Source organism: Typopeltis vanoorti, chromosome 9 (genome assembly GCF_054136105.1).
Source record: "Typopeltis vanoorti isolate ZY-2024b chromosome 9, IOZ_Tvanoo_1.0, whole genome shotgun sequence".
NCBI lineage: Eukaryota > Metazoa > Arthropoda > Arachnida > Uropygi > Thelyphonidae > Typopeltis > Typopeltis vanoorti.
In genome coordinates, this window is record NC_143557.1 from 54033431 (window position 1) to 54048042 (window position 14612).

At 36.9% G+C, this 14612-nt stretch overlaps 1 protein-coding gene and 1 non-coding gene across 2 annotated transcripts in view; both read right to left on the reverse strand.

Annotated features, from left to right (window-relative positions):
* Positions 1 to 2912: 2912 nt before the first annotated feature.
* Positions 2913 to 14612, reverse strand: part of LOC150103053 (phospholipid-transporting ATPase ABCA1-like) — an 859669-nt gene continuing 847969 nt past the window's right edge. The window contains exon 41 of the mRNA XM_090398068.1: positions 2913 to 9214. Within this exon, the coding sequence (XP_090254194.1) occupies positions 8930 to 9214 (285 nt within the window). The 3' untranslated portion in view covers positions 2913 to 8929. The remainder of the gene's footprint in view (positions 9215 to 14612) is intronic.
* TRNAK-UUU (transfer RNA lysine (anticodon UUU)) lies at positions 13491 to 13563 on the reverse strand. Its single transcript has one exon. It is a non-coding gene; the product is annotated as a tRNA-Lys (tRNA).

Below are 14612 nucleotides of genomic sequence, written 5' to 3' on the forward strand. Positions count from 1 at the left end.
ACCCGCAAGCTGTCTCCTGAGCTCTTCATAATCCCCCCCCCCCCCCCCACCTTGTAGTTCCACATATACTCTTTTCTCACAGAGGTCCTCACACTGCTGGCAACCACCCAGGTAATCACCTCATCGTCACTCTCATCAATTGGTGGATGATTTGACACCTCATTTATAATTACATCCTCTGATGAGATGACCAAATCCAAGACCCTCAATCCTCGTGTGCCCTCTGTTACATACTGTCTGAGGTAGTTATCCCTCAAAAACTCAAGAAACTAATTTTCTTTACTTCCAGTTGCTATCTCATCATTCCAGTCTATATTGCCATAATTAAAATCATCCATAACGATCATCCTTTTCTTATTTGCTTGGCCAATTTGATTATACATTTCATTATCACCACCATTCACATTACCTGGTCTATAATAACATCGCACCAAGTATTTGATTCCATTCACCTCTATCTCACACCATACTGCGTCAAAAAACCACTGGCACTATTTCCCTCCTGCATCTCTACCCTGAATGGATATTTCTCTATCATCAATAGCACTCCATCTCCCGTTTTACCCCTTCTATCCTCACAAAACACATCATACCCTTCCATCTCTATTCCTGTCAGGATGCCATCCTCTTCCAACCATGTCTCACTTATTCCGACAATCTTTGGGTGAACAGACACAATTAGTGCAATCATTTCATCTGCCTTGTTTCTTATACTTCTAGCATTTGTATACAAACACAACAGCTCATTTCTGGATCTATAGCTAGTTCCACTGATACCACTCACTCAATGTGATCTCTCTATGCTCGACTGTGGCCATTTCCCTTTCTGCTTCTTCATTTTAGAATCCCCTTCAATTCCAACCGTCCCCCCCCCATCCCATTCCTTTCCTGTCTACACATGCTCTCACCTCCTCTTGAAGCATCCACCTTTCTCACGCTGTGTACCCCTGTCCACCCTGAGCCTCCCCGTTTCCCTGCTCCTCTTGCACACCCATTCTCTCATTTTCTATACTCATACCACTCGCTTCTCCATTCATAACCACCTCTTCTATCTCTCCTGCTCTTCCACATCACTTCCCGCTTGATCTGATTCATTCTCTCTACTCCTTCTCTACCTTCCAGCAGCAGTCTCTCCAAGCAACTCACACCATAACCACTCAAATGCAGTCCATCGCTCCCATACAGCTCACTTCATCCCTCAAACTCATTCCACACATTAACAAACTGTACTCCCTTCTCCTCACACATTTCAGCCAGCATATCATTCATAATTTTTCAGGGGGATGAAGAGATGTTGGAAAGGGTCCAAAGGTGAATGACTAAGGTAGTTTCTGACCTCTGGAATGTCGAGTATGAGGAAAGATTGCGAAGATGTAATTTGCAGAATCTGGTGGACAGGAGGAAGAGGAGAGATATGATAGAGACCAACAAGTTGGTAAGGGGTTGTTATAGGATCAATGGTGGAGAAGTTCTACAGAGAATAGTGGGAGATCAGGGGAGAACCAGAAGTTATCCCTGGAAACTGTATAAAGAGGGTGTGAGTAGGGGAGTGAGAGGCAGGTTTTTTCGTGCAGAATTGTGAATGATTGGAATGCCTTGCCTGAGAGTGTGGTGTTTCCAAGGAGTTTGAGTGTGTTTAAGACACGGTATGATGAGATGTGTGTGTGTGTGATAAAAGGACCTCCCAGATGAGTCTTTGACTCCATGAGGTCTTGGGATAATAATAATAATAATCCTTGGTCTCCGCCTCATTTACCACAGTCATACCCAGGCAACATGCTGACCACCCTTCCTGTCACACTATTCTCTTTTATCCTTCTAAGCAGCCTTCTGATATCCATTCTGACATGCTCTTTGTCCTCTGTCAAATCATTCGTACCTATTAAAACTATTAATAGGTAAAACTCTTTTGCTCGCTCCCGCCTCATATCCAATGCCTCAATCACTGTACTCATTTTACCACCTGGAAAACATACCTTGTGCAGCCTATCATCCAGCAAACCTTTAATAATAGAGTCACCATACAATGCCACTCGCTCATCTTTCGTGCCATCATGATTAGTTTTAATAGTTTTTACCTGAATTTTCTTAATTTCATTCCGCATCCATTTCATCTCTTGCCTCATTCAATCCATTTCAACTTCCAAATCTCACATCATTCTCTCTATCATTCAATCTTTCTAACTGTAGTCTCCCTCTCCTCATTTTCACTTTCATTCATCCTTCTTTGTTTCTATAGTTTCGGTCCAATATGCATCCAACTTTCATTATCATTCATTCTTTTGATTTTTTCCACTTTTGATTTCTGCATCATGCCATTTCCAGTTTCATTCGTTCTCTCAATTTCGTTTCCTTCCACCACTCTCACCTCACTTTGGTCCTATTTAACATCCATTATGGTTTTTAAATCACTCTTTCTTTTTTACTGATTTTTTACCATTTATTCGCCTCACTTTCTCGCGATCCTTTTCTTTCGAATGTGCACTCATTTTCCTAGTGACATTCTCGCTACTAACACTTTCTATCATCAATTTCATATTTGCATTCATCAATTCCTTGTTCAGTTCACACTTCACATACAGCCTCCTTCCATCTGCCCTAAACATCCACAAATCATTTATGTAATCGAAAGAATACATATAACACGCCTCACACTTAACGAAATGACTGAAATGTAAATTAAAGTCATGGAATGACAAAGCCGCCGCCTTGTTTGATTTTGTTTTTTTATACATTTCATTTTTATACAATTAGGTATAAAAGCATTGTTATAAATAAAATATTTATTGCTTTTAGGTATAAAATTAGTGTATTTAGTAAGGTAAGGAACTTGGGCAACAATATTATTAAAATATTACAGAGTAGTTTATTACCACAAATTAAAAAATATATATATCACATATGGCAAAAGTGAGAAACAGTAATAAAGGTGAATTCTGATTCTGTTGACAACTCATAAAATGTTTTCATTAATCAAGATTAAACCATGCTTTTGTTTTTAATATCTGATTGAATGAGGTATATTGAAATTTAAGGCACATTTACATTTCAAACTTTATGATATAGACAAAAACTATTTTTAAAAAATATTTCTTATTTTTAATTACAGTGCCAGAAATCAAAGTGGTAGCAGTGTTGATGATTTCAAAGTGGTTAGTGCTAATTGCATTTATATTGGAGGAGAAATGGAGGACTTTAATACATTATTATATATTCCAAAAGGAGGCTAAACCTGTGAACTACAAAGTGCTTTAGTACAATTGGCTAGAAGTAACATACTGGATTTGGAGATATCAGAAGACATTAGATATTAAAATTTTATGTGGCAATAATACAATTTTTAAAGTTGCAGTGTGAAAGAATAGGAAGATGAAAGATGAAGCATGAAAGCTGTCTACCTTTTTGTTATGTTGAAAAGCGATATTTCAAAAACTATCTAGTAGATGCAATGTCTAAATGTATTCCAAGGGTGAGAAGGTTAAATAAGTAGGTGAGGAATGGATGAATAAAGAGATTAAGCATGTGATACAGAGAAAAAGGGCATTATGGAGGCAGCATAAGAGAAGTGGAAATAACCAATTCCATGAGGACTACAAAGACCAGGCAGGGCAGATGACTTGGTTGGTGAGGGTAGTTAAAGTGAGGCATGAACAGCAGTTAGCTAATGAAACCAAAAAGAATCCTAAGGAGTTCTTTTGATATGTAGCCAGCAAAAGAAAGAATGATTATGGAAGGATGACAATGATTGGAGAAAATGGTATAAAGATAGCTGTTACAGAAGATATAGTGGAGATACTTCATGAGCAGTTGATGATGGGTTAGAGAGAGAGAGAGACTGACTGTAAGTGAGCAAGAGGTGTATCAGGAGTCGAGTAAACTAGGTATTAATAAGGCTGTGGTACTAGATAATATATCACCACGTATTCTGAAGGAATATGCCAGGGAATTGATGCCTGAATTGACATATTTTTTTATTACGCGTCTTGCACTGGGTCAAGTTCTTAAGGAGTAGAAGGAGGGCAAGATTGTGCCACTTCATAAAGGAGGTGCTAGAACTCAAGCATCAAATTATAGGCCTATCTGTGTGTCAGGTGTTGAAGTTAAGTTGTTGGTGAAGCTTGTGAGAACTAGGATCCAGAATTGGGTTGACAACAATGGTATTATCTTTGATGGACAACATGAATTTGCAAAAGGGAGGTCATGTTTTAGTAATCTACTTACTTATTACAATAAGGTGGCTGCTTCCATGGACAGAGGAGAAGGATACACAGTAATATACTTAGATTTAGGCAAGGCTTTTTGATAGATTACCGCATGATAAGTTGATAGTCAAACTAGAGCAGATGGGGTTGGATATTAGATTGGTTCATTGGAGTGGAGACCGGCTATCTGATAGGTATCAACAAGTTGTGTATGGGGGGAGCGATATCAGGAAATGGAAAGTTACTAGTGGTGTGTCTCAAGGGGTCTGTTTTATGGAAATTGCTGTTTAACTTGCATATTAATGATATTGGAGAAGATTTGGATGCAGATATTCAGTTGTTTACAAATGATGCAAAGTTGGAACAAAACATGAACAGTAGAGAAGATGTTGTGGCCTTACAAGAAGACTTGAATAAATTGTGTGATTAGGCACTGGAATGGGGATGCAAGTTCAGTGTTGCAAAATGTAAAGTTTTAAAATTTGGAAAACAAAAATGGGATGCAGAATTTATGCTTGGTGAGTATATATATTGTCGGAGGTGGAGGAAATAAGAGATCTAGGGGTGATAGTGAATAAGGATCTGAAATGTGAAATGGATACATAGCCAAAATTGTAAAGACAGCACAAAGACTTCTGGGAATGATTTGGAGGACACTGACTTCTAGGAGTAGGGAGATTCTTGTTCCATTGTATAAGGCTTTGATTAGACCACACATGGACTATTGTGCCCAGATTTGGTCACCTGTTTTTTAGAAGGACGAAGAGATGTTGGAAAGGGTCCAAGGTGACTGACTAAGGTAGTTTCTAACCTCTGGAATGTCGAGTATGAGGTAAGATTGAGAAGATGCAACTTGCAGAGTCTAGTGAATAGAAGGAAGAGGGGAGATATGATGGAGACCTACAAGTTGGTAAGGAATATGCCAGGGAATTGATGCCTGAATTGACATATTTTTTTATTACGCATCTTGCACTGGGTCAAGTTCTTAAGGAGTAGAAGGAGGGCAAGATTGTGCCACTTCATAAAGGAGGTGCTAGAACTCAAGCTGTTATAGGATCAATGCTGGAGAGGTTCTAAAGAAAATAGTGGGAGAACCAGAGGTCATCCCTGGAAACTGTATAAAGAGGGTGTGAGTGGGGGAGTGAGAATCAGGTTTTTTTTCATGCAGTGTTGTGAATGATTGGAATGCCTTACCAGAGAGTGTTGTGTCTGCAGAGAATTAAAGTGTGTTTGAAGCATGGTATGATGAGCTGTGTGTGTATGATAAAAGGACTCCCTAGATGAGTCTTGGGTGGTAATAATAATAATATTTTCCATGATGTGTGCTGATTTTTCACCTCTTCTCCTCCTTAATTTATTAGACTTTACGACCTATCACAGCAAGTTAACTTGGCTTAATATGAACCTAATGATTGCTGTGGTAGAGTAGTTAATCCATTGCATGTATGTTCTGACTAATTTATCTGTTAGTAAAAGAAAACCAAACAAACAAACCAAGTGTCTGGAATGGGGAGGGGATTCCCCCTCAACTACAACCAGTTAATTCACCTTGAATTGAAAATCCCTGTATATAAAAGTCCTCATATGATAGAAATGTGATGATAACTTCTGGCTTTTCTAACCAGAAGTTATCATCACTAAGCTATTGTGTGTGTGATATTTGGTACAGCTGATTGTAATTAAAGAAAATCAGCATATAATCCACAGATGCTGATTGCTGAAATATGCTGTTTCCTTTAACATGACAAAAAAGACTCGCTTTCACTTGATTACCTCCTTCATCTTCCTTCTTTAAAAATTCTCTTCAAATCCCATATAATTTTGAATGCTATTACTAATGCTGGATGACACCCCCCTCCTCCTAATGTCTTCTGCTGCTTTGTGCCACAGCACTGCCCAGTCATAAGTTTTCCACTTCCTTTAAAATCATGGCCATATTAAGTGTATTTGAAATACATGAGTCATGGTTCCATTTGTCCTCAAATATAAATGTTCACGTTATCAGTGCAGGCCAGCCTGAATCATCAGCACAGCTGCCCATACAAAATTAGATTTATTCAGCATATCTAGAATCTCATGATTCTTAAACTGATGAAGGAAACAAAGGCACTGTCAGGACAAACTGGCCATCTTAAAAGAAAAACTTATCCTTATAGTAACAAAAAATGTTGAACGTACATTTCTACATATCAAATTTTATCATTTTAACTTTATTATGTGTGTGTGTGTGTGTGTGTGTGTGTCAGAATTGGCAGAGAAGCAAATAATTTATCTATTAAAATTATTTTATAGACACTTTCATTGCTACAATATCACACCATCTTTCTGATCAAATGAATTCAATACATATATGAAATGATTATACTTAACAGTTGCATGAATCAGTAAGTAAACACAGATGAATGACAAGCACAAATGTGATATTTGTATACCTGAGATATTAACACTACATTCAAGGCAAGGAAAACAGAAACAAACAAAAAATGACTTATTGAGCATAACTGCAAGATTTGGTCTTTGACTTAGCTCTATGGTTCAGGAAAAACCTCAAATTTCAGTTTCTTTTGTTTTCTTCTCCACCCCCCCTCCTCAATTAAAAGAATATTGTAACATTTTTAATTTTCTGTGTGATACGCATTTTCATTACTCTTTCTTAGATTTTGTTTTTCTTATAATGTATAGATAGATTTAGGCTAATAAAATATTACAGCATTTTCATTTGGCAGAGCATTGTAAGTGATTTTCTGTTTCAGCTGGTTATGTCATACATTGAGGCACTTAGAAATTTAATGACCAAAATTTACATTTCATCTGAATGAGAGAGAGAAGCAACTATTTTATTCATGTACCTCAATATTCCTGAGGTCCAAGGTCTTCAGACACTAGTGAATCAGTATGTGAATTTGAAAGCATCTCTTTCCATTTTGCTCACGAGGAACGGTCATAACGAGACCTCACAGATGAGATCTCAATAAAGGTCGAAACCAGTCTGGGTAGTGACCCTTTCCATAATACACAGCATCATACATGTCCGTAAGGATACGAGTTGCCCAGTCGTGAAGTTACACTTCACGACTGGGCAACACTTACACTTGGATAAAGGATTAAACCAAGAATATAATTTCTTGGCATCTGTCCTCTGCATCATGGCCATAATAATCCACTGTGATGTCCCTTAAAATTTATGTTTTTTTTTCATGTTACTTGTTAGTTCACATTTTAAAATATTGTAATTAAATAAAATCAAAATATGGCAACATCCTTTAAATCAGGTTAAGTATTATTACTTGTTTATGTCTGTCACAACATAAGAAAATTAATGCTTATTTCAAGTATCACAAAATATTGATTATTTTAAATACATAATAAATATTTTGTGTTACTTGTGCTTACCTGTTTATTAATCATTTTTAGAAGCAGCCTTGGAATGAATTAGATTGTATAATCATAAACCCCTTATTAACATTAATTTGTATTTATAGTGATAGCTGATTATATTTAAAATAGCGACTGTTTCAATTAATATAGTCTGAAAGTCTAATTATAGAAAAAACTCTACAGTTAGACTTTTGACTGCAGTATTTCACTAAGTGAGTTTGTTGTGAGAAGTATTATACTACATACACAAATCCACAAAGGTGGGATATTAAAATAAGGATTAACCACCATATTCCATTGGATTTGGTTTTGAATGCCTGCATAATAATATGCGAGTCTACGCATAAGTGAAAACAGGAGGATATATTTTTTAAAATTATATCCACGCAGCTGTGATTCTTATAAATCAAATTTATATGCAGCTCTTTAACTAAAAAATTCTTCTTTGTGGTTGTCGTTATCTGGCCAATATACTTGGTATATTTGTAGACAAAACAAGATTTTTATTTCTTGCATTTGTTAAAGTGTGTAATGATTTCTTTCTTATTTATTTCTACTCTGTAAGAACAGATATTCTTAAAATGTGTAAAAATATAGTTTACACATGCACGCACACACTGTTCTGAATGTACTTGCTCATGATGTAAGTATACATCCAAGAATTTAGTCATGCACACAGTGTTTTGAGAATGACCATGTCCTGTACAAAATGCATGCCAATGAGATTTGTCATCATTCCTGTATGGCAAAAGTTAGACTAAAAGTGAACATGAACAAAATGCTTCAAAAATACTGAATGTTGCATCACTTTCTCTCTTTCTGAACATATACATTCTATATAAAACTCTGTACAAATTTACAGCTGAAAATATTTAAAATATTACCTCTTTAAATTAGAAATGTCTTATAAAGTCACTGAGATGTGAGCATACAAGTGAATACATATTTAATATATATATATAATGAGGAGGTATTTTCCTGTGCACTAGATATGAAGTAATATTATAGCTTCTTCATACCATGTATTGAAAAGTTTGTAGTCCTTGAAACTCTGATGAGCATTCATATGCTAGAGTGTGCCAACAAGACAGATGATTTTATATGGTTGACTCATGTATTTTTGTCCCCTTACTGAATTCTTCAGAGGCTCCAGTCAATGAATCAATATATATACAAACTTGTGAAAGCACTCTGGTAACATTAATACATAATGTATTATTAAACACACAAAAATACTTCAAAAAATTCATACTATGTAACTGTTGACTGTGCAGTAAAAGATGGAATGACTTCTCTATGCATCATATGTTGATGTACAGTGTGGTATGTATTGCAAAGAAATAGTCCAGCTAAAATTTTGTTGCTTCACAGTCCTGATCATCTTGGTACATGTTTAAAGATGGTTGCCTTCCTGACATATTTAGAGAAGAATAGGTGTCAAGTAATTCTCTCTTGGAATTGCTATTCATAAAACCTGCAAGTTTAAGATTTGGATTTATGGATTCCCTGTCATGAGATGTGGGTGGGTTGAGAAGTAAGGTTGACCATCTATTAAAGGTAGCAGATTCAACATCGGGGGTTTTCCCTTCTTCCTGTATACCATCAGACTGCTGTCTGGCAAAACTTACAAAAACCTAAAGAAAAGAATTTTAGCATTACTTGAAAAGAAAAAAATACAAATAAAAGAAATTATTACAAGTGTAATAAAAGAAAATAAACATTTATTAAACATTGGATGTATTACTTTTTATATACAGTGGCGTTTCAATGCAGAAACTCTGGATCGTTCATTCCATTTTTTTTTTTTTTAGAGAGATTTTCATTTTCTTACTTAATTTGCTTAAATATTTTATGATTATTTTTTTAAAAACTAAAAATACTATTTCATCATTGCACCAACTGAGAGTTCACTTATGAAAAATATAATTCTTTGACATTGGATTTCTTTAGTATTGAATGAGAGTTATTGCTGTTTTAAAGTTTATGCCTGGTCTCCGATGAGAGCCAACCATTTGAAACAGCTGTCAGGCCACTGAAAACTTTATGAAATGTACTAATAAAAGGTGAATATATGGATATTTGGACAGTGCTTCTATTTTTAAGTAGTACAAGCTAAGGGAACTCCAATTCCAAGGATTGTACTCTCATAAGCTCTCTGGGTAAAAATTTTGAAACTTGAAGTTTCTACATACATTCAGCTTTGAAATAATGTTGGACCTTAAATATCTACTATTTATATATAATTTACATTGCTAAAATGAAGCCGTATTGCTCTTCTTTTGATAATTACTATTTCATCATTTGCAGTATTCTCTTCATAGTACAAAGTTGGAACTAGATTGTCTCAAGCCAGTTGGTTTAAGTGTCTATCTAGAAGTATCGATGCTGCTGACATGAGATTTTTTTTGTTCCTCCATAATGCAGCTAAAAAGAACAATGGGGACATGTGTCTTATGATTGAAAAAGAAAGATCTGCATTTGATTTTCATCATGCTTAAAAATTGTTGTATGAGTTTTTTTTTTAATTGAAGGCAAGTGCCAGGCTTACATAATAGCTGTAGGGTTTTCCACTCGCAAAACTAGCAGACAAGCCATAAAGAAAAGCACAAGAAATTAGTAAAAAAAATCCTGTATAATGTGTAGAAAATGGCATAAGCAGTTGGTGCATTGTGTAGTGTAGATGACTGATCGTGCAGAACTGTATTCAGAGGCATCCTGCAATGTGCTCTGGAATTCTATGCAGGTGCCACAATAATAATAATAATATTAAAATAACAATGATTAGCCAAATACTCAAGCTGATGCTATCATGTTTAGACATTCATTATATCAAATTATTTACAATTCATCAGCTGCGAATATAATGTATATTATGTTCATCATTATTATTATTATTATTATTATTCAGGCCTCCAAGGAGTCAAAAGACTCATAGAGGGAGGTCCTTCCTAAGACATAAAGTCTGTCAAGACTCATTGAGGGGAGGTTCCCCCCCCTGAGAAACACAAAGTATATCATACCACTCTTTAAACTCACTGACCATTCTCGCTCCCACCACTCCATCAGGCAATGCATTCCACGGCTCAACCACCCTCCACACAAAGAAACCACTCCTTACCCTCTTGCTCACAGTTTCCTTTCGTAACTTCCAGGGATGGCCTCTTGTCATCATTATTTCCCTGTTCAACCAAGAGAAAGAACTCCCCAGTGTCAACCCTGTAACCACCTCTCAACAGTTTAAAAGTCTCAATAATATCACCTCTCCTTCTTCTATCCACCAAACTCTGCAGTCCACATTCTCTCAGCCGATCCTCATAACTATCCTTGCACAGTCCTGAAACCATCTTTGTCATCCGTCTTTGTATCCTTTCCACAGTTAATTTATCCCCTTCAAATCCTGGGAACCAAATCTGAGAACAATAGTCCAAGTGTGGTCTGATCAGAGACTTATACAACGGAATGATAACCCTCTTATTTCTGCAGGTCAGTGTCCTTCTCATAATAGCAGCAATCCGCTGTGTTACCTTCACCACCTTTGCAATATGTTCCCTAAACTTCAGGTTTCTATCAATCATCAACCTCAGATCTCTTGTCTCCCCTACTTCCTCCAGTATAACACCTCCCATAGAGTATGCAGCATCCCATCGATGTTTCCCAAACCTCAAGACCTTACATTTTGCTGCATTAAACTGATACCCCCATTCATTTGCCCATCTATCTAGCTTATTTAAATCCGCTTGCAGGGCTACCACATCTGCACTATTACTAATAATCCTTCCCAGCTTCGCATCATCCGCAAACAACTGAATATCCCCCTGCAATCCACTGGCTATGTCATTGATATAAAGGTTAAACAATATAGGTCCAAGTACTGAGCCCTGTGGGACCCCACTTGTAACCCTCTGCCTCCTGGAAACTGCTCCACCATACACAACTCTCTGATACCTATCAGACAGCCAATCCTGAATCCAGTTGACCAATCTGACATCCAGACTCATGTGCTACAACTTAAATATCAGCTTATCATGTGGCACCCTGTCAAATGCCTTTGCCAAGTCTAAGAAAATTGCAGTATATGCCTTTCCCTCATCTAATGTTCTTGTAACTTTATTATAAAAGGCTAGCATATTGCTAAAACAAGAGCGTCCTTTCACAAATCCATGTTGATTCTCACAGATAACATTACCCTCATCTCCCCAATGCTGTATACGGTCCCCCACTACTTTCTCCAATATCTTAACAACTACTGATGACACACAGACTGGCCTATAATTAGATACTTCCAGTCTGTTACCACCCTTATGCAATGGCACTATCTTACCTTCCTTCCATTCCCTGGGCACCTTTGCCAAAGCCAGACTTTCATGAAAAGCCATGTTAAAGGCACTGTCAATTCCCTAGCACATTCTCTCAAAACTCGTGGTGAAATACCATCCAGTCCCACAGCTTTACTGACATCCAGAGTACTCAGTATCTGAAACACACTCTCCTCCTGTACCTCCAGACCTCGAACCAGTCCTATCCCTCTAGCATTAAAACTGACTCCTCTAGGATGAAATACTCCAATAAAGTGTTCATTGAACAATTCCACTATGTCCTCTGCATCAGTCACTCTATTCCTATTTTTATCCCACAATATCATTCTTCCACAGTCATTTCTCCTCCTACTGGCCACATAGCTAAAAAATTTCCTAGGATTTTCTTTGGATCTTAGGGCCAATCTCCTCTCATATTCCAGTTTCGCTTTCCTTACCACACTAGTCACTCTTCTGGCCTGTGTCTTATATTCCTCATGCATCTCTTCACCTGTCTCCTTATATCTCTTCCATAGCCTCTTTTTCGCATGCAATTCTTGTTTAATATTGTTTGTCATCCACTTTACTCCAAATTGCGTCCTCTTCTTCACTCGAGGTATACAACGTACCATCGCTCATAACAAATATTCTTTCACAATTTCCCACGCACTAGTGATATCCCGGCCTTCCAATTCCTCCCTCCATGAAACTTCCCGAAGTTGACGTTGAAGACTATTATAATCACCTGCCTTATAATTCCACATAAGTTCCCGTCTCTTTGATGCTCTTGCATGTCTATTCATTTTCCAAGTCAACACCATATGGTCACTCTCTCCAACTGGTGGGAGAGACGTCAACTCAGTTATTATCAACTCTTCTGATGCTATAACCAAATCCAAAACTTTTGAACCGCTTGTTCCCCTCTGTTACATGTTGCCTAAGATATCTGTCCCTCAAGAATTCTAGAAATTCCATTCCCCTATTGCTACATGCATCTTCCTCTCTCCAATTTATACTACTGAAGTTAAAATCTCCCATAACAATCATTCTTCTTGCACTTACCAAACCACTCTCTTTAACAAGCCACATATGTAATTCCCGAGACGCATACATGCCGCAAGTACTGCATGCCACAAAGTCCCTTATGATATTGCTAATAATTGAGTTCTTAAATGGCGGAGGACTTGGCATTACGCCACTTGCAACTGCAGCTGAAGCCACCATCATTCCTTACTGCCGAATAGCGTAATCTTTAATAATTATTCAATTAATAAATAAGAGGAAAAAAAAGTACAAACATCAGAACATTTAAGTACTAAATATAATTAAATAAAATGAAATATAACTAAATACAGTAACTTAGCTTTGTTTTGTCTTCCACCATTATGCGTTCGATTCCGATGGTACCAAAATATATTATATCGCGACAGCAACTAACTTCCAAAAAACAACCACTGAAGTACACTCGTATTCAAAGAAACAATTTAGCACTCAAAAACGTAGAAAAACGGGGAAAAAAGCAGACTATTCACTGATTAAAAATCACTTTCTTCTGCACAGCTCAAATTCACCGCCACGTGCTACGGCGATGCTAGTGCCACTCAAAAAAGAATTTCACCCGAACAGGGATTTGAACCCTGGACCCCTAGGTTAAAAGCCTAATGCTCTACCGACTGAGCCATCCGGGCACGCATCAACCACTACCTCTGGCAACCCATTCTACACATTCATAACTCTCCAAGCAAAAAATTTTAATCTTTGAGTCGTTGTTCATAGCAAAAAAAAAAGTGCTGCTGTCTATAATTGATATGACATGCCATTTCAGCTCTTCCACCTTCTGAATATAATATACATTATACAAACACCAACAAATCTATATAATATATTATTATTTTTACATGAGAACCTCCATAGAGTGCAAAAATTCATTGCAGGGATACACAGCAATGCCTACTGTATCTCTTTTTACACTTGTTCACTAATAAAGAACCAACCACTACCTCTGGCAACCCATTCTACACATTCATAACTCTCCAAGCAAAAAATTTTAATCTTTGAGTCCTTGTTAACTATATTCTTCCACAACTTCTGATGCAGTCCCCTTGTTCCCTTCTGTCAAGTACAAGAAAACTTCTTCAGAGTATCTATTCTACTCTACTCTACTCAATAAAATCCTATTAGTAACTTATGTAAACAAATTGGCCTTCAGAATACACACAATCTGCAGACAAAAAAAAATACTAGTGGTGGTGGGCAGTAGACGGTGCTGGTGTAGATGATGATGATAATGGTAGCAGTGGTTCGGTGTAATTGGTGGATTAAGTGGTGAAGATGGAGAGTTGTTGAGTAGGTGTCCTCCCTTGATGAGTCTTTGGACTCCTTGGAGGCGTTACGAAATAATAATAAAAATAATAAAAAGTAAAATATAATTCAATCATATCTTCTTGTTTCCACCTGTCACCTAAACTTTGTAACCCCCAAAATCTTTAGCTTATCCTCATATGGAGCATTCCATAGACTAATCACAATTTCAGTTACTTGTCTCTGAATCTTCTCCAACACTTCCACATTCCCAAGAAACACAGGCAACTAAATCAGTGCAAGATTATTATTATTATTATTATCCTAAGATCCCCAAGAGTCAAAGATTTATCATGGGAGGATGTCCCTTTGGCATCATACACACAACTCATCATACCATGCTTTAAATACATTCCAATTCTCTGCGTAGATAGTA